The sequence below is a fragment of the Megalobrama amblycephala genome, linkage group LG12 (genome assembly GCF_018812025.1).
Source record: "Megalobrama amblycephala isolate DHTTF-2021 linkage group LG12, ASM1881202v1, whole genome shotgun sequence".
In the NCBI taxonomy this organism is placed as follows: Eukaryota; Metazoa; Chordata; class Actinopteri; order Cypriniformes; family Xenocyprididae; genus Megalobrama; species Megalobrama amblycephala.
Window position 1 is genome coordinate 37,687,253 of NC_063055.1, and position 20,767 is coordinate 37,708,019.

Below are 20,767 nucleotides of genomic sequence, written 5' to 3' on the forward strand. Positions count from 1 at the left end.
CAGTTCAATTAAATTCAATGCAATTATCGTTGACGCATCAACACCGACTCGCATTGTTTCAGCGAGTACATGCTGTCTGGGGTGTGTTTTTTGAGCATTGAAGTAAAACATTCAGAAACGTTTTCATAACTTAATGGGAACGTTAGCCAAACGTTCTTAACATAGTTTTGTTAGCTGGGATGGTATAATAGCCTACACCAAAGAAAATCTAGTTTGTGTAATTATTTAGGAGTCGTTTCTAATTACACGTGCTATTGAATTTCTATAAATGCGTTTCATTTCAACGTGTCATACGATACGAATGTTCCAAAACGACTTGTTTATGTCTTCATAAGTGAGTCACAGATGACAGCGGAGATGTGTGCTGAAGAAGATTGGCTCGATTTGGTGCCCATCACTCCCAATAGGGAGGGACTTTAATTCGCTCTTGTTTAGTTCTCAATGGATGCCAACATCAGCCACGACACGCGATCAGATGAACAACGAAGCACGCTTTCTGATGCGCGTCGGACCTAAACGCGAGCGAGCGACTCGAATGTCGTGAATGTGAACGTGTTTACTGACTCGGACCGCCATGAAGACGCGTGAAGGCTGTGTTTAGTCAGATGAATCCAGATGTGCTGTATGGCCTGACAGAGCGACAGACAGACAGAGGGCATCATCTCTCTGTTTATAAACACACATCCGTTCATATATAAAGGAATCACACGGGTGGATTGATGCACCCTTTCCAGTGGTGCAACGGTAAGATCACCTTTATCCTTCCTGGAATACTGTGGGATTTTACAGGCTACTATATTAAAAGATGGGAGAAGGTTGAGGGTAGACTGGATTTAGGCTACACAAACAATAAGATTCTGCTATATGGGTCAATGACAAAGGATGTCTGAGATGATGATGAGGAGGAGGAGGAGGAGGAGAAATCTTTTACAATATATTTCAAATGCAACTGTCTTAGAAATGTAATATTTCTATCCACATAGGTTTTATACTTTTAAAAATATGTTTATTCCACATTTTCTACAAAAAAGTTAAATTTACTGAGGAGAAATGTCAAGTGGTGTAGCCATCAAATACTAAAATACTTTGTACACTAAATACACTGAGTATTTTCAGGTATGTTTTTGCAACTATCATCTTTGAGACACATCTAATATCTAATAATAGCCTGTTTATGAAGATTACTTAGGGTGGTTAGTCCATTTGACCTGAACAAAGAGTGTCTTTTCACTAAAAAGTCAAAATATAGGATTTTTAAGGACAAAATAGTTTTTAACTTATAGTTTTCTTGTCATATTACATGGCTTCCTGCTTAGTTACATCACGCTGACTTTGATTTAGTGGACACAATTAATTGTGATTCATATATGATTCATTTATTTAAAATAATATATTAGAATTAAATCAATAAATAATGTAAAATAATAATATTAATTCATAAATTGAAAACGTTTATCATTGTACGGGTATTTTAAGCATTTTTTAAATGTGCATTTGTATTTTTTAATAACTTAAAGGTGCAATATGTAAGAATTTAGCAGTAAATTATCCAAAAACCACTGGTCCAGTGTTATATATTTTGTTCACTTGAGCACTTACATTATCCCAAATGTTTGCAACTATTTGTAAATCGTGAGAAAATTGCAATTTTAACCAAGGCTCCGGGACTTGTGAGGAGTCGCCTGTCAATTGCGTCATACCCGCTTTACCCTCGGTTTCCGGTTTTATTTTGTAGAAACCATTTTTACTTGTTTTAATAGACAAGGGAACAACTGTTTTGATATATTTATAGACAGAGAACTATTTAATGTTGTATAGCTCAACACGTTTAGTCTTATTGTTTAAATCTAATTTTCTTGATTTTTTTTGCGAGAACCATGCCTCAGAGAAAAACTATATTTTGTGAAGTAGCTAACATAGCATAATCAGATGCAGCTTTATTTTTAGTAACAGTAATACAGTATTTTCTCCATCATACAATACGTTTTAAAATTAATTGCATGCCATTTATCAACACAAGCCATCCAGCATTTAATATGATATTGTAAAATCAATCTATCTTACTGCAGTGTGTAACAGTGTCTCACAGCAGCCGCCGAGTGAACGCACAGAGTAACGTTATAACATCATTTTCAACACACTCAAATGTATCTAATATGATAAACAGAGCTGCGTTACCTCATACTCATGACCGGAAAAGCGGAAGGACCTCACACCCACTTTTAATGCAGTGTCATGAAGATTTCGACACTTAAAGGATTAGTTCACTTTTAAAGGAAAATTAGCCTAAGCTTTACTCACCCTCAACTCATCCTAGGTAGGTGTATATGACCTTATTCTTTCTGATGAACACAATCTGAGAAATATTAATAAATATTCTGACGCATCCAAGCTTTATAATGGCAGTCTGGCAGAAGCTAGATATTTTACTTCCTAACTTGTTAAATATGGATATTTTTTACACAAAAAATATCTTTTAGATCTGATACAGATCTACTTCTCATTCTGTCTAGATTCTTGAGATTCATTGAGGGCTGCTGAAAATATTTCAATTACACCCTTGTTTCATATTTATAGGTCATTCCTTATTTGTCTTGAAAGCGCTTCACAGATGAGAGCACTGTAATCTTGTGGGGTTGTTAATATTTCATGTAAAAGTCAATGAAAAAGCTTTGAAAGAGCTGAAATGCACATTTTCATTTTCAGTCTGCTTTTTTGTTAAAGTCCCCCTGTGGTGAAAATCAAGTTTTTAATGTTGTTTATATGTCTATGTGGTGTTTTTAATATGCTTTAAGACAAACCATGTGCAAATTCATAAGTCAACACCATTGCTGAGTATTTTCTCCTTAAAACTGCAGTGAACCAAAAACATGTTTTTTTTTTTTCCCTACCGTCACAAACACGTAACCAATCCCGTCATTGTGGGGGCGGGGCTTTTCTTCACCGACTTTCTATGATGTTCAAATTCACATGTAGCATTTACAGTTGACTGAGTATTCTAAGCTTGTGTGATTGAGTGGGGGGCAGGGACTAATTTACATATTCATGAACCCATGTATACTAAATGAAGCAAGGGTGTAGAGTTACATTCAAGCTAATTTAACTCTTTCCCCATCAGCAATTTTTATTTTTTTAAAGTTGCTAGCCACCACTAGCGTTTTTAATCATTTTCACCAAAATTTCATGACGCCCAAAATATTTTGTTATGTCTGAACATGCAATATATCAAAAGAAAGAACAGACCCTCTGCTTTAAAACAACAACAAAAAAACATTTTATTCTAGCTTCGTGCATTCTTTTTTTTATTAACACTTGGTGGGTACGTTTCATAAAAAAGCAACATTTTGAGCAAAAAGCTGAGAAAATCGCATTTTTGTCAAAGACTACGTCTGGATCGGATTCAGTGCGATGATCAAAACACAGATGCAGCAGATTGAGTCCATTAACACCCCTGATGCTTGCACAGTCCTGTAGCTCATTCTGGGTCGACATTTCATTCAGTTTTGATTCATATGCGGTTTAATGTTGATGATCGCATGATGTCGCTTGTTTCTGCATCTTCTTCGCCTGTGTTTTGATCCAGTGATTCTGTATAACAGTGAAAACACAGAAAGCCGGAAAATTCTGTCAAGGGTGGGGAAAGAGTTAAATGGCCCTATTTTAACGATCTAAGCACATCAAGCGCACAGCGCAGGTGCACTTAGGGTGCGTCCGAATCCACTTTTGCTCGTTTAACAATGGGAAAAATGGTTGGGTTGTACCTATTCTCTTAATGAATCATGGGTGTGTTTTGGGCGTAACGTGCAATAAACCAATCAGAGTCTCATCTCCCATTCCCTTTAAAAGCCTGTTGTGCTCGCGTCATGGCGGATTCGCTATTTACATGGCGGAATTTGCAAGCTGAAAAACTGAATGCTTCTCTAGCGAGGAAACAAATCTGCTCGTGCGCGAGGTTAAAATGTGTGAGCAGATCATCTACGGGAAAGGCCGGATTCCACCAAAGCATTTTTATCTTTATGCACACAAAAAATTATCTTTTAAATTGTAATCCTTTTATTTTTAATATTTGTCATGTTTGTGTGCTGCTGCACGTCGCGTTGTGCACCCGCCTAAAGGTGCGTATTTAGACAGCGTGTTTTGACTTTAGACAAGGTTTCAGTTGGTCAATGGCGCAGTCATTTTCAGTTGCCTCAAAATAGCAATACGCCAACAATGCACCTGAACACACCTCGTTTTCAGACCAGCACGCCTATTGGCGGACAAATGGGCTTAAATGCATTTTCTATATAAACAACGTGGCGCAGAAAGTGAAAATGATAACTGCGTCAGGCTGAAACTAGTAAAAAAACACTTGTCGCGTCTGGCGCCGCATTGCGTCAAGTGGCATGAAGAAATTATTTGCACAGATTATTTTTTTTTTTTTAAATATGTCATTTTGATTATCAAAGATGAGTTTTAAGGGATAAAATTATTGACTGCAGTGGGACTTTAACTCATGTAAGAAAGCAGGCATTTTATTATTATATATATTATCAAATGTAGCCAGTACATTTTTCAACATGAATCCTTATCTTTTGTGTTCCACAGAAGAAAGAATGTAATAAAAAAAAGGTAAATAATGACAGATATCAAAATACTTTGCGAATTATTCTTTTAATAGCAATTAAACATTCATGTAAATGTAAATATGTACTTGCATGATAACAGTAATCAGTCATTTTAAGCTATTTATGGATTTAGATGCATTGAAAAATGCTGCTTTCTGATATCAGACAGGAAGCAGCCATCTTTCACTCTGCACGCCGTCATCTTGGAAACGCACCGGTGCGCCTTGCAATAAAAGTCAGCAGGTTTGAAAAGATCTCCGCTGGCAAATGCGTGGTGTGTTTAAGGATCTGGTTTGCCAACACAAAAAAGCACAGTTTAAATCCCAAGAAGGGGTGACTCAGCCCTGAGCCACTGAGAGACTCCCTCACCCTGCGGCCGCTCCTGCGCGACGGCTTTCTCTAGTGTTTTCTTACTGAAGCAAATGGGCCTGTTAAATGGCAAGCAACTAGTGACCTAGTTTTGCTTGTGCATTTTTACACTTATGTTTGTCTCTTCCACACACCCCCTCATCTTACCTCCTGGTTTTTTATTTATTTATTTATTTATTTATTTATTTATTTATATTTTTTGTTGTTGTATGTGTGCTTACTTGTATTACATGTATACTCGTGTACTTCAAATCTATATTTAAAAAAAAAACACCTATTATAATATTAATGTAATAAACACTTGAAGAGAGTACACTTTCATCATGTTTCTTAACACACTTAAATTCACTTTTAAAAAGTGCACTTTGTAATGATATGTTCTTTGTAATAAAAGTTTTTACCTTAAAGTTTGTAAATCCTTCAAATCTTTTGCTATGCTTTAAAGTACACTTATTTTGATGTGTTGACTAACATACTAAAGCACATGTAAAGTACTTTTGTGTAATTTAAATGTACTAAATTGCAACAAATACATACAAATTTGCATTGAAACTTGTATGTATTTGTTGCAGTTTAGTACTTTTAAATACAAGTATATTTTAGTTTACCATAAATGCTTGTCAGTAGGGTGGGTTGAACTCTTAAATCATTTATTATAAAAATAATTCTTATAAAATAATTAATAAAAGCTAAATATTGTGGTAAATATTGGAAAAAATGTTTAACACAAACTGTGTGAGACCAAGAAACATAATATGTTTATACAAGCAGATATATAAGGAAAAGAGCACATTGATAATCAATTACTAGACAGTTGACTGGGAATCGTCTGCCAGCATTTTGTTCACATTTAACAGAAGAACTGGAACTGGGGAAAAGCCTCCTTTTTAAATCGGTTGTCAATAATACATTTAAAAGACTTGATTCAAGTTCTTGAGGACATTATCGGTTGATTTGGCAGGAGGGAGTGAGAATGAAGTGGAGAGACTGAGACTACGGCACTGCTTTGATATCGATTTCCTCCCTGCCTGACTCTACTTGAGGGAGACGTGTCTCGCTTTCGGCAGAAATGATGTTAAATGACAATGTTATTGATTTCCATTGGTCCAAACAACTTGTGAAGAGATGGCAGAAATGAAAGAGCTGCTGTTTATTTGTTTCATTTGAACAAGAATACCAAGTGCCATTATTTATTTAAAGGGACAGTTCACTCAAAAATGAAAATTCTGTCATTAATTATTCAATCTCATATCGTTCCAAACCTGCAAAAACCTGCAAGACCTGCAACCTTGTAAGACCTCATCTTCAGAACACACATGAAGGTATTATAATGAAATCTGAGAGCTTTCTGTCCCTCCATTGACAGCTATGCAACTGACACTTTGACGCTTTAAAAAGCTCATAAAGAGATTGCAAAACTAATCCATATGAATTGAGCGGACTCGATCGCTTTATATGATGAACAGAGGCTTTTATTAAGTGCAGTTCTTTTTCATGATGAGAGGTTCAAGGGTCACTGGATTCTGCAGGCTCATAGTCTCTCATAGATCTAATGATGCACAGACTGCGGTCAGTTAACCTCTTATGGAGTATCTAGACATATGACTCATTGAAAGTCATTAAGGTTTACTGTTTTTGGTCAGTGAAGGGTGGAATCAAGTCTTATTAAACACTTCCTATTATGCCCCCTTTTACAAGATGTAAAATAAGTCTCTGATGTCCCCAGAGTGTGTATGTGAAGTTTCAGCTCAAAATACCAGACAGATCATTTTTTATAGCATGTTAAAACTGACACTTTTTGGGGTTGAGCAAAAATGTGCCGTTTCAGTGTGTGTCCCTTTAAATGCAAATGAACTGCTGCACTCAGCCTAAGAGGGCGGAGCTTCAAGAGCTGATTCTCTGGTGTCAGGAGTCAGTCAGGACGCACTATAATGTCAGAAACTGTGAATATATGCTGCATGGAGATAGAACAGAGCAGTTTAATTACGGTTATAACTTGGTTATATATTGTCTTCTTGTTTTTATACACTATATTACTACAAGCCCGTTTACTGATGAGTTTTATAACGTTTATTGTACTTTACACAAAATATGAAGAGTCTGTTTTCACTCTAGAAAATCACTGTAAGAGTTTAATAAAACACAGTGCAAGTGTGCATTAAAATATTATCCATAAACTCTTTCTCTCTCTTATCCTTGCATTATCATCAACATACACAGCGAAGTACACAGAAACACTCGTTACAACTAACAGTAAACAAATATATACAGACCTTATGCCTTTTCGGGTGGCGCTTAATAAACTGGTAAACTTTATATCCGTAAATCAACTCCGATGAACTGTAATAAAGTGCTCTCACCTTCATTACTGCCGTATCCAGTATCACTCTGGAGGCTGTAAGCTGGATCACGAACAGTTGGTACTGATCCATCCTTGAGTAACAACTTTTTAGCACAACCTCTGTTTTGTATTTTCCCTTTGTATTGACATTCGTTCACAAAGCAGTCCGGTGTGAAATGAGTCGAGCAGACATAAATGAATTTCAGTAGAGTTGAGGGAGCATTTTCTTGAAAATAAAATGAATCCACCTCGTCTTCAGCAGCTCAGATTTAGGGAGTAAATGGAGAGAGCTCTGTGGATTAATCCATCCAGCTACAGAACACCTAAAACGCTTGGGAGACAATCTCGTCAGTGCAGAAATGGCGGACTGTGTACAACTCGCTGTGAACTCGCTCAGGGCGGTTCTATGTTAAAACGGCAGTGTCTGTCAACATTCGTGGGCTAATGTGACGTCACACTGCCAGGCATCTGGAAACGGCTTGTTCTGAGACACTGATTATGATTTATGGGGATTAAAAAAAAGGAGTGGGTGGATTTTTATCATTATAGGGTGGTTGTGTTCACACACTGCCAACACACATTTATAGTCAAACACCATGCAAAAGTGAATTTTGCATAATAGGTCCCCTTTAAGATTAGTCATTAAATGGGTCATGAACTGTGTTGTTTTATAGTTTTCTAATGTTTCCTGGGGTGCACTTATAATATTAGTATGCTTTTTACATCAAAGATTGTCATAATTTAGAAATTAAAGGCAATTTACCCTGATTTTAACCCTCTGTTTTAAGGGGCATGTCTGCTGTGAGACTTCAGTGTAAACACCCACTGCTATGATTGGCTGACATCTTTGCATATGAAATAGCTAAGTATTAAGGTGCGTTCACGCGGCCTTGAAATTCCTGTAGTTACGAGATTCCTGCTTGTAAAAAGCGTTCAGGTCCTCGTAGAGCTCGTAATTACAGCTTGTAAGCTGGGAGTTTTCTGAAAGCTCCCACATGTACCACATGACCGCTGTAGATTCATAGGCGTTGATAGTGGTGCCATGGAAACGCATAATTCCCAGTCAAAGGACGTTAACAGCTCCGAATATAACATCATCACGTGTTGTCATCTCAAAATTTCGGTAAATATGAGGTGGCGTGAACGCAGCATTACACTCTCGAAAACTTTTAGCACATTTTTACAGCTGTCATGGTTAACTAATCGTGAAAAGCATTACATTTAGATCTATGGCGTTATATTTAGATCGTGGCATGAAAGGTTGCAGTGATGAACATTGTAGCCAATCACAGACATGTTGTTGAGCGCATGAAAGCAGTGATCTCGTCAATCCAACTCAATTTCTGCACAATAACAAATGCTTTCATCATAACTAACAGTGCAAATGCACTGTAACTAAGAGATTTGTTGAATAAAACGGGAGTTTTGGTCCGAGTCAAGAACTCAGTCACTGATAAACTCATGCTGTTTGATTGACAGCTCCAGCGATTGTAAAGTGAGCGTTCTTTGAACGCTTCATATAATTGAATCACTGTTTAAATAACAGGTTATTTTCATCCTACTAAGAGAAACAATGTGAAGTTGTCCGTTCGTCACTGGTTTGATTTACTGACACATAGACAAAGAACATGTAACTGTACATGAATCATTAATATCAGATCAGACAGGCATTAGAATGAACACAGTTACTTACATGTTGTTGCATTACTGTCGAGTCCATATCGTAAAAGTCAGTTTGAAAAGCCTGCACTGAAATGCATTAGATTTACCAAAGAATCCACAGAGAAACACTGAATACAAATAAATAAAGCTCAACTGAGACATTCACATTGCTGAAAATAAATAACCATATTCCTAGCATTAGGATCCTTTGTTAATATTAGTGCAGCGAGTGATCCTGTGCTCTTCTCTCTCCCTCATCTCACTAATGCCAGTGGGCAGAGCCAAAGTTACAATGGTGAAGCAGTGTTGATTTTCATTTTCTCCTAACCTCTCTATTACATACACATTCCAGGACAAGTTGTTCGCTGGGATTGGTAACATTACTAACAAGGAAGTTTTCAGTTCTGAAACTTACAGGATATTCTTATAGTGCGATGACCTCTTATACATCAAAAGCTCAAGGAAAATTTGATTTCTCAGTTCATGACCCCTTTAAACCTGTAGTCAGACGAGGAGAGGGCTATATTTGTGTTCTGTTTGAATGATATGTTTTGAATGATGTTATACTGATCAGATTTCACTTGACTGTGCGCTCTGAATCAACTATACTTGCGTGTACAGGGTGCTTCTGCGGTTTGGGACTGATCTACTCCAATAAGACCTGCACTATGCCATCCGTCACCTTCCAGGACCTGCCTCTCAATATCTATATGGTTATCTTCGGCACAGGCATCTTTGTCTTCGTACTCAGCCTCATATTCTGCTGCTATTTTATAAGGTAAATCTGATCTCATGCACACACATAAACATACAGGTGTACAAGCATATATATATCTTATGAGATCATTGATAGAACAATAGTGTTGTCAGGAAGGTGGTGAAAGTCAACAGGAAATTGCTGTACTCGCAGCACACATGCGGGCGTCAGTCGGGCGGCTCATGTCACAGACACATTTGATTGGTGTTAATAATGAAACGATTGTATTACAGGTCAATGCAACCGCTTCAAATACCTGAATCGAAATATGCCTGTGTCAACATGTCAACACTTTTTACAAGTCTGTCCTGTTTTGTTTCTTTTCTTTACTGTCCAGTTATATGTTATGGTATTGTAGTCCTTTCCTTTCCTTTCCTTTCTTATGTTTGGTTTCTTTTTTCTTTCCTTATCTCTCCTATCTTATCCTGTTCATTTCTTTTTTGTTAGCTTATATCTACCCTTTCTAGTTTTTTTCCCTTTCCTTTCCTTTCCTTTCCTTTCCTTTCCTTTCCTTTCCTTTCCTTTCCTTTCCTTTCCTTTCCTTTCCTGTTATCCCTTTTGTTCCTTTCCTTTCTACCCTGTTATCCTTTTTCTTACTTTCCTTTCTCTTTGGTTTCCATTTTCTTTCCTTATCTATCCTATCTTAGCCTATCCATTTCATTTTTGTTTCCTTATATCTATCCTGTGCTATCCTTTTAGTTTATTTTCTTTTTTCTTTCCTCATCTATCCTATCCTTTTCTTTTCTTTTTCTGTCCTGTCCTATCCCATTCTATGTTCCTTTCCTATCCTTTCCTTTCCTTTCCTTTTCTTTCCTTTCCTTTCGTATTATCCTTTTTGTTTAAAAGCCTTTTAAGGATTAACCCTTAACCCTTAATAAGGATTGCAGACGCTGAAGAGCTTGTGTCGTGATCAGCACACAGCGTCCGATTCTGCTGCCGTGCAAATCAGTGATTCACCAGTGAAACTGAACTCAGGTTTAATCCTGGCTCTGAAAATGACTCATGCCATGATTCATTTTGCTGTGTCCATGTCATACTGTAACCCGAATAAGTAGGGCTAACTCAGAAAATTAAACTCAAAAAAGTTATGATGTTTCCAATTTTAAGTAAGCAGAACTATCAGGTTTTGAGTTTGTTGTACTCATGCATGTTATTTGCTCCTAACTTGAACTACTGAGTTAGTTAATGCATACATTTTGATACAATTAACAAAATATTTAATTAATGAGTTATTTACTTCACTGCAAACCCTAATAACTTGTCAGAACTCAAAAAAGTTGAATGAGATTTTTTTAGTGATATTTCTAAATGTTTCGTTAACATGTTGCTAATGTACTGTTAAATGTGGTTAAAGTTACCATCGTTTCTTACTGTATTCACGGAGACAAGAGCCGTCGCTATTTTCATTATTAAACACTTGCAGTCTGTATAATTCATAAACACAACTTCATTCTTTATAAATCTCTCCAACAGTGTGTAATGTTAGCTTTAGCCACGGAGCACTATCAAACTCATTCAGAATCAAATGTAAACATCCAAATAAATGCCATACTTACGCGATTAATCATGCTGCATGACGAACACTTTTTTTAAAGATCCATTTTGAGGGTTATATTAGCTGTGTGAACTTTGTTTATGCTGTTTAAGGCAGTTGCGAGCTCGGGGGGAGGGGAGCACGAGAATTAAAGGGGCCGCAGCCTGAATCGGCGAATATTTAATGATGCCCCAAAATAGGCAGTTAAAAAAATTAATTAAAAAAAATCTATGGGGTATTTTGAGCTGAAACTTCACAGACACATTCAGGGGACACCTTAGACTTATATTACATCTTTTAAAAAGACGTTATATTTTAAATATTTTGCTAGCAATAACAAACTAGCTCAGAAAATGCTAATTTGCTAGCATGTTAACAATAGCATGGTATAGCACTTACTGAATGAGTACAGCAACTTAAAACATGTAACTTACCTGCTCTTAGGGTGGCCGTACGTCCGGATTTTGGCCGGACAGTCCGGATTTTAAGCCCCCTGTCCGGTGTCCGGCGCAACCTCAAGACGGACACTCATTTGTCCTCCTTTTTGGAGTTGCGCTGAATCAGCCTAAAAAAAACCCGCTCTAGAATCTTTATTAGGACGCAAATGCCGTAAGATCTCTGGTCAAACAGACGATTGGCTGAAAGCGATGTCAAATAAATATCTGATATATCATTGGTTAAAAATGTAAACAAGCCTCCACGTGCTGGCTACATCATAACATCACGTTAACATGCCGAAACTTCAGACCTTGTTTAATCCGAAATGGACAAAAGAGCACAAATTTATATTTGTAAATTCATTCATTGTTTATGTATTTCTGTTATTTCCAGAAGTCCCGAAATGTTATGTTTTCTGGCACTGTGACAGTCTGCCAGATTATTTTATTTATTTATTTATTTATTTTATTTCCAGAAGTCCAGAAATTTTATGTTTTCAGGTACTGTGCACTTTGCAAGACTTTTTTGAAACAGACATCACAATGTCTTGAATAAATACAAATACTGTGAACAAACACTTTTTTGCCTCTTCTGTTACACATAGGTCTACATCAAATTGTCCAGCAATGAATAGAGTAGGCTTTTTCAGAATCACTGTATCATGATACCGTCGATATAATGGACAAAATTGCATTATGAGTACATTGTAGTTGCGAGTACACCAGAGTCATATGCAATTATTCTTGCCTCACTAAATGCCGCAAAGTGTCCTCCTTTTTGGTGTTATGGAAATGGCCACCCTACATGCTCTCAAACCAAGCTGCATGAGCCACTTGTCACCACGATGGTAAATCTCTTGTAAATTAGCATAACAAAACATTAATCACTATTAAATCTTGCTTACCATTAATCTTGCACAAAAAAACATTATATAACACTTAATTTTAGCATTTACTCTCCCTTTCGAGTGCCATGGGCAAAGCATTCCCAGCCCAGTTTCATTTAAACTTAAGTTAGTCTAAATGAAAAGAAATGAGTTCATACAACTCAAAGCAATGAAACAGTTCAGTTTACTTGAAATATATCAGTGCTGTGAACTCAAAAGAAAAAGAAAGTTCTTTCAAAGTTCTTTCACTTTCATTTCATCCTGAATCCCTCTCCTAATGTGAATGTGAAGACCAGAATTCACATCAGACCATCTGATTATTCTCAATTAAATAATCAATCCAATTACTCAAATATCAAATAATGTCATTTCCAAAAGAAATACTCATTTTTCAAAACTTTGCACATATAGCAAACCTGCTAACCTTTACTTCAACACTCAAATTCAGAATTGTACACCATTGCTCATGAAAATGTTAAATTGTGTGAATTATATTTCTTGTCATTTTTCAATAATTGTATGCTTTATCTTTCCTCTGTCATTAATAGTAAATTGAGACATCAAGCCCAGAGCGAGCGCTTTGGATACAGAGAGGTAAGAGAGAGTAAGCAGAAGCGCTTTAAAGAGCTCATTCATGACATCTTTATCATGTTAGTCAAGGCTAATTGTACTAACTGTCAGCATTCGTGTCGATTGCAGGTTATATTAAAAGGAGACCCGAAGAAGCTGAATCTTCATGGGGTAAGGAACTGCCTTGTCTAGAATACCAGGATTTCCAAAGTAATTGAAAACCTGGAAATATCAGGGATTCATAGGAGCAGTCATGGACATTAATACAATGTATTTAATAGAAAATATATTTTTTTCTACTTATGCTCAGCCAGATTTAATAACCGCTTACACCAGCACAAACCCTCTTTCGGCATTAAAAAACTACTGTCAGGATTTGCTAATGACACACAGTAAAAAATGTATGATGAAAAGGCGTGGTTTTTGCAGCTGACCTTGTGCATTTGTAGGAGTTTCCCTGTTAGATGAAAAATGTATGGGAGGACAGTATTTACTGTAAACAAATCATGCATGGTGATTTACTAAGGGATGTGGTAATCAGTTAACTGGTAGATTACATTTGTCATAATGGAAATGATCTGCTGCATCTGTGCTCTTTCATTTTCACATCATCAGTAGATTCACCCACAGAACTTTCCACTCCCATCAGCGCTTTTATGGGATTGTTGTCTCACAAAGAAAATCTGACCCTTAATCAACAGGAAATTGCTCTCGTGAGAGAGTGTAGTCTATATCAAATAATTGTAAAAATCTGACAGGGACACTGTATTGACTAATCAATCAAGACTGGAACTATTTGCTTCATAAGTGTAACTTCATTACACCAGTTTTTTATGCTTTTGAAAGAAGCTCTCTTATGCTTTATTTATAGCCATTACTCCAGTCTTCACTGTCACATGATCCATCAGAAATCCTTCTAAAATGCTGATTTGCTGCTCAGTTTAATCAATTATTATTGGTGATGCATGTTTTTCAGGATTCTCTGATGAATAGAAAGTTCAAAAGAACTGCATTTTTATTTGAATTAGAAATGTTATGTAACTTTATAAATGCCTTTACAGTCACGTGTTATGTATTAAAGTTGAACAGTTTTTTAAATTGTAATAATTATTAAGGGTGTAATGAGACATTTAGCTCACAAGATGATACATGATATTGGGTTCACAAGAACATGATGAAAAGATATTTTAACACTATTTTTAAGAAATCTTTAATGAAGAACTATTTGACTGGAAAAATAGCAGGTACAATTTGAAATGTTTTAACTAATCATCTTATAATGAATCTCAAGATAGCTATAATATATATATATAGTAATAATAGGTCAAAATGACTGCTTTTACTGTATTTTTGATCAAATAAATTCAGTCTAGCGACAGAGCAATAGAGTCTCATATATATATATATATATATATATATATATATATATTATGTATGTATGTATGTGTGTGTGTGTGTGTATGACCCTGGACCACAAAACCAGTCATAAGGGTCAATTTGAGATTTATACATCATCTGAAAGCTGAATAAATAAGCTTTCTATTGATCCGAGATACAACTATTTGAAAATCTGGAATCTGAGAGTGCAAAAAAATCTAAATATTAAGAAAATCGCCTTTAAAGTTGTCCAAATGATATTTATATTTCACAGAAATACATTTTTGATATATTTACGGTAGGAAATTTACAAAATATCTTCATGGAACATGATCTTTACTTAACATCCTAATGATTTTTTGCATATCATTTTGACCCATACAATGCATTGTTGGCTATTGCCACAAACATACCTGTGTGACTTACGACTGGTTTTGTGGTCTAGTATCACATATATATACATACATATATATATAAAATGAGGGAATGTCACAATATTATAAATAATAGATATAATACTTTGGAACCCCATAATTATTACTTTATTTCCATCCATTTGTTTCCACTTTTCCTCCTTGTTTGTGGCATGTGTGATGTCCCTCTGCAGCAGACGTGTGCCGTGTGCCTGGAGGACTTTAAGGTGAAAGATGAGCTGGGAGTGTTGCCGTGCCAACATGCCTTTCACAGGAGGTGAGTAATAAGCTGGCGTGAAACAGCTGGTGTTCATAAAGCAGCAGAATCCTGCTATTGTTAGCAGCACTGTGATGCTGATGGGAGATGGGCTGATCTTTAGGTACCTTATGTTTAACTATACTGGTCTGTTTCTTTTTAACATTCTCTGTTTCCCTTTGTATTCAGGGCCCTTTGTCTGTTGATGTGTATTTAGATATTGCCAGATCAGGTGCAGATAATTATAAATCAGATCAATTCTGAAAATTAGATCACAAGGGATACGAGCAAAACAGTTGGAATAGAAACGGCGCAATGCAAGATACCAGTAACTTTGATATTACCATTTGTGATATCATTTAAAAAATTGTCCGATCTACACAATAATTGTCTTTTTTGCCCCATATATCTTGAATTTTGGGGGTATTTTTATTAGTTTTGGTGGCATTTTTGCTCCAAGACCCCCTTAATTTCTGACCCTGGAGTGTGCACAGCATTATGGTGGGGGACGGGCTCTTTTTTAAGCATGAACCGAGGACCCTTCTGTTGCTAGGCCTATTTCCAGTAAATGCTACTGACCGAGAGCAACCCACAAGCCTTGCCATTTCAGAGATACTCTGACCCAGTCTCCTTGTCAGAACAATTTGGTCAAAGCTACTCAGATCTTTATTCCTGTCCATTTCTCCTGCATCCAACACATTGATTAAAAGAACTGATTGTTTGCTAACTATCTAATCTACCTAGTGCTTAATATGTGGCCTTGTTAGGACATGATCAAAGATATTCGCTTCTCCTGTGACTGGACATAATGTTTTGGCTCATCAGTGTAGTACTTACTATGCAGTATGCAATTTCTGACCAGAGATTGATTACAGCAGTCAGAAGAGAGAAAGATGTCAAATTTGCCATCACTCCACATCAGTGGTAATTTGTTTTTTGATTTTTGTGTATTTTTTCTGCCAAGGTAATATCCCAGCTAACCGATTTTTGTTCTACATATGTTTTCCTAACATTCAGTTTTGGTTATGATAACGTTAAAATGTCCTGTTTTCTTTTTTTTAAGGTTAGTATGATGTTCCTGAAACATTCTTTCAACTTAATTTTTATTAACAACTCAACATTATAGGAATATTGATTTGTAACATTCTAAGAACATAAAAATGTCCAGTTTCCTTAATGTTAATAGAACGTCACTTAAAGGTTTGTATGTTCCTGAAACATTCTTTCAAACATTCGAACACCTGCTGTAGAATCACTGAAGCTGTTTTCTGAAAATAAGTTTCATTTGATGTCACCATTATGGTGATCAGTGTTTGTTTTAGTTGGGCTCTTGACCCTTGACTTTTGTTAACTTATTTCTCTTTCAGTAATTGCAAGTAATAAGGAAAACTAGCGAAAAACTAACAAAACAATCAAGGGTCAAGTGCCCGACTACAGGGAATATTGATCGCCATAATGGTGACTTGTTCCAAATGTTTGCTCCTTTTTCTTTCAGTGTGTCATCACTAAGAGTCAGTCATCACATAATTATCGAATAAACTCCAACACTGTTATATTTTAACACTCTGCACTGTGAAAACTGAGCAGTGTTTATTAAACACAGGGGATTTTGTGTAGCATCTAACATTAAGCCATTTTTAAGCCAGAAAGTTAGTGATCATTAATATTTAAAGGACATTCAAAGAATAATTTTCAAAGAATGATTTCTGCCAACATTATCAGAACAGTGATCAAATACTAATGACAATATGTGGTAATTTCATGAACATTGCTTTGAAAGTGTTTACACCGCGTTCCAAATTATTATGCAAGTGACATCATTCAGTACAATAAACATTCCGATTTTAGTTTTTCTAAGAAAATGTTTGTTTATTTATCCATGTCTTTTTAGATAACTGGTATTAATCTCAGACAAAATAATTTGCCAGATCTATGGAAACCCTACTTAGAGGTTGTTCCACATTATTAAGCAAGTCACAGTTCTCATGCAATATGGGGAGGAAGAAAGATCTTTCTGAAGATGAAAAGCATGAAATGGTGCAATGTTGTGCAAAAGGCATGAAAACAACTAATATTGTGTGAAACTGAATGCAGATTATCGAATTATCGTAAGATTTGTGAGTGATTTAGAGCACAGCAGAACTTGGTCAGATAAAGGCTTATTAAGGAAAGTTCCTGTCAAAAACATTTATTGTATTAAAAGAGCAGCTATAAAAAAGCCAGTGTTGAGCAGCAAACAGGTATTTGAAGCTGCTGGTGTCTCTGGAGTCTCAAGAAGCTCTTCATGCAGGCTGGCAGTTGTGCGTAAAGATGCATTTCAGCCATCACTAACCAAACCTCACAAAGAGAAACATTTACAGTGGGTGTAGAAATACATTTTCAAACAGTTTTATTGCTGTGGTGTTTTTTTGCAGCATGGGATAGTGCATAGTGCATTGTATTTCAGAAGGTACAATCCTCCTTTTTATACCATAGCTGAAAATGGCCAGTTATGAACTCCGCATATCTTGCAAAAGTCATTTTAATACCCTCCATCTCACTTCCCAGTATTCCAGCCCAAATCATCACCCACCAGCTCCTTGCTGACGTCGCAGTCTTGTTGGAACGTGGTGGCCATTCACCAACCATCCAGAAATCCATCCATTTAGACCATCCATTGTAGTACAGCATTAGTCAGTGAATAAAACTATTTAAAAATGAGTCTTCATGTATTTCTACACCCACTGTAAATGTTTCTCTTTGTGAGGTTTGGTTTGGAGTGGCTGAAATGCGTCTTTACGCACAACTGCCAGCCTGCATGGAGAGCTTCTCAAGACTCCAGAGACACCAGAAACTTCAAATACCATTTTTTTTATAGCTGCCTTTTAATACAATGAATTATTTTGACAAGAACTTTTATTAATAAGCCTTTATCTGACCAAGTTCTGCTGTGCTCTAAATCACTCACAAATCTTATGATAATTCGATAATCTGCATTCAGTTTCACACAATATTAGTTGTTTTCATGCCTTTTGCACAACACTGCACCATTTCATGCTTTTCATCTTCAGAAAGATCTTTCTTCCTCCCCATATTGCATGAGAACTGTGATTTGCTTAATAATGTGGAACAACCTCTAAGTAGGGTTTCCATAGATCTGGCAAATTATTTTTTGACACCAGTTATCTAAAAAGACATGGATAAATAAACAAACAAACATTTTCTTAGAAAAACTAAAATCTGAATGTTTATTGTACTGAAATCTTACTGATATGTCACTTGCACAATAATTTGGAACTCGGTGTAATTCTAACCTTTACATAAATTTAAGAGAAAAGTTAGGAACAATAACTATGGGACAGGCTACAAAACTTTCCCATGTTCCAAGATAGTCTTTTAAAGCCTGAAACGATGAAAGCAGACTGGGGGGTTGGCTCATGTCGGCAGCGTCTGGGTCCAAAGTTGCCCTGACACACCAAACCGACGCTTAACACCCGACGGCCAAGTAGCACGTCCGTTCTGCGCCTGCGTAAGAAGAAATGCCTTTCCGTACCAGCAGGTGGCAGTAGCTGAACAGCCAATCAGAATGATCAGATGGCCCAACTGACCAACAAGCTCCGATGCCGATTCAACATGTCAGATCGGCCGAAAAAAAGGACCAAAAACTTAGTTGGCCGATGAACAAAAACTGCCCGATGGCCGACCGTCGGCTTGGTGTGTTCCAGGCTTAAAATAGCACACAGAACCTTATTCATTTTAAGTTAGCTGTTATACTAAATGTTGAAAAGATGTTCCAAGAATGTTGTTCTAATAACGTTTCTCCCAACATTTTGAGAACATTTGAAAAAAAAAAAAACTTCTACAAACAATGTATAAATAATGTTTTTGTGCTAACTTTTGAGAACACTATTGAAGATAACGCTGAACAACACTCTATTTACATTACTGGACGAACGTTTGTTCATAACTTTTGAGAGAACTTTGCCAGAACGTCATGAGATCGTTCCCTGTTAGCTGGGATAATACAAAGTATAGTGTTTTAAATATGAAAAACTAAAAAAAGGGTCCATAGGAAGTACATCAATACAGGAATGAGATCACAACACATGTGTTGGTGGACTAAATGCACAACGTGTGTGTTTGCAGGTGTGTGGTGAAGTGGCTGGAGGTGCGCTGCGTCTGCCCGATGTGTAATAAACCCCTGGCGGGATCGTCGGAGCAGCACCAGAGCATAGGCACCCTGCTGGACGAGCTGGTGTAGTGCTCAGAAGCAAGACTGACAGCAGACTCTCTCTGGAGTTTTTTACAGACATAAACAGCCTGATAACTCTGACTGTGACTCTCACCTTATTCTGAGACTGAACCTCACAGATCAGCTCAACGGGCACATTTTCTCAGTAAAACGCAAGGGAAACCATAGATGCTCGATTGAAGAAATTTTCAGGATAAGGCTTTGTATCTTTTGTGAAAAAGGCCTTTACTTTAACAACGAAGGCTAACCAAGCTGTTCAGTCAATGTCAGTTTGTATGCCGATCTAGAAGGCTAATTCTCAGAGGAATTTACTGTATAAACGGTTTTTGATTTATGAGTAAAATAAGGTCTGTGGTTAAGATTGTTTATGATTCATTTGAATTAGGAAACACTTGAGTGCTTTATAAACTCAAGCTGCTACATAAGAACTACAACTACCACTAAGATGTGAGTTTACATGCAAACAACCATTGTAGTCTTTAAGTAGAAACTTTTTTAAAGCACACAATAGTTTTACAATTCTCATTTGAGGTATCAATATGTGTAATTTGTGTTGTAGAACAAACTGTGCCAAAATAAAATCTAAACACAGACCTTATTTTACTCCAAAACCACTAAAAACCCATCTGAAACTCAAACCTCTCAAACCTGCTAATTGTCTTCTGGGTTTTAGGACTGCAAAAAATTGAACATCTTTACTGTAAATGCTCACAGGACCGGCTAAGATGGAGGAAACCGCATTTACAGCATTCCAGCAACAACAGCACAGTGCATTGGGCCCAAAGAACTTTATCACTGAGTGTGTGAGTGTGTGAGTGGATTTTACATTCGTCAGTAGTAGTGACAGATGTCTCGTTCATTCTAGATTATATGTGCACAAATCATCGACTGTCTTAAGAGATTTTAAGCAAACACTACCACAGAAATGGGCTGCCAGTGAAAACACAAGTGACTTTCTTTTTGTATTTCAAGTTTTTTGTGTTTGTTCACTGTAATCTGGTTGCCATTGTTATCTGCAGTGTTTTAGTCAATGTTTTCACACCAAAAAAAAGAAAAAAAAAAAGAACATTTGACAGCATTTATCTGCGAGTATGTTTCTTTCTCTGTGTGTGTGTGTGTGTGTGTGTGCTCTGTCTTAACCTGTTACATGTGGAGAAAAATCTGAATTTAAATGGTTGTAATTCATGAATGCTTTGGAATACAGACCTAAAGCAGATTGTTGCAGAAGTGAAAAGAAGTGTAAGTTTAAAGGGTTAGTTCACCCAAAAATGAAAATAATGTCATTTATTACTCACCCTCATGTCGTTCCACACCTGTAAGACCTTC

General features: G+C 36.5%; 1 protein-coding gene across 2 annotated transcripts; it reads left to right on the forward strand.

Annotated features, from left to right (window-relative positions):
• Positions 1 to 184: 184 nt before the first annotated feature.
• rnf122 (ring finger protein 122) lies at positions 185 to 20,519 on the forward strand. Of its 2 annotated transcripts, none has more exons than XM_048211007.1 (6): positions 185 to 744; positions 9,601 to 9,757; positions 13,143 to 13,188; positions 13,294 to 13,335; positions 15,152 to 15,231; positions 19,336 to 20,519. In XM_048211007.1, the coding sequence occupies exons 1-6, from the start codon at positions 720 to 722 to the stop codon at positions 19,448 to 19,450; spliced, it is 465 nt and encodes a 154-aa protein (XP_048066964.1). In that variant the 5' UTR covers positions 185 to 719; the 3' UTR covers positions 19,451 to 20,519. The 2 variants fall into 2 exon arrangements, with proteins under 2 accessions (XP_048066964.1, XP_048066963.1); XM_048211006.1 differs by having other exon boundaries at positions 193 to 744; positions 15,149 to 15,231.
• The last annotated feature ends 248 nt before the right edge of the window (positions 20,520 to 20,767 follow it).

Bases quoted from the DNA above. Each gene is read 5' to 3' on its own strand.
- rnf122 (XM_048211006.1), top strand. From the start codon at position 720: ATGCACCCTTTCCAGTGGTGCAACG. The intron at 745-9,600 runs GTAAGATCACCT...TTGCGTGTACAG, and splicing joins CCCTTTCCAGTGGTGCAACG to GGTGCTTCTGCGGTTTGGGA. The intron at 13,336-15,148 runs GTAAGGAACTGC...GTCCCTCTGCAG, and splicing joins AGAAGCTGAATCTTCATGGG to CAGACGTGTGCCGTGTGCCT.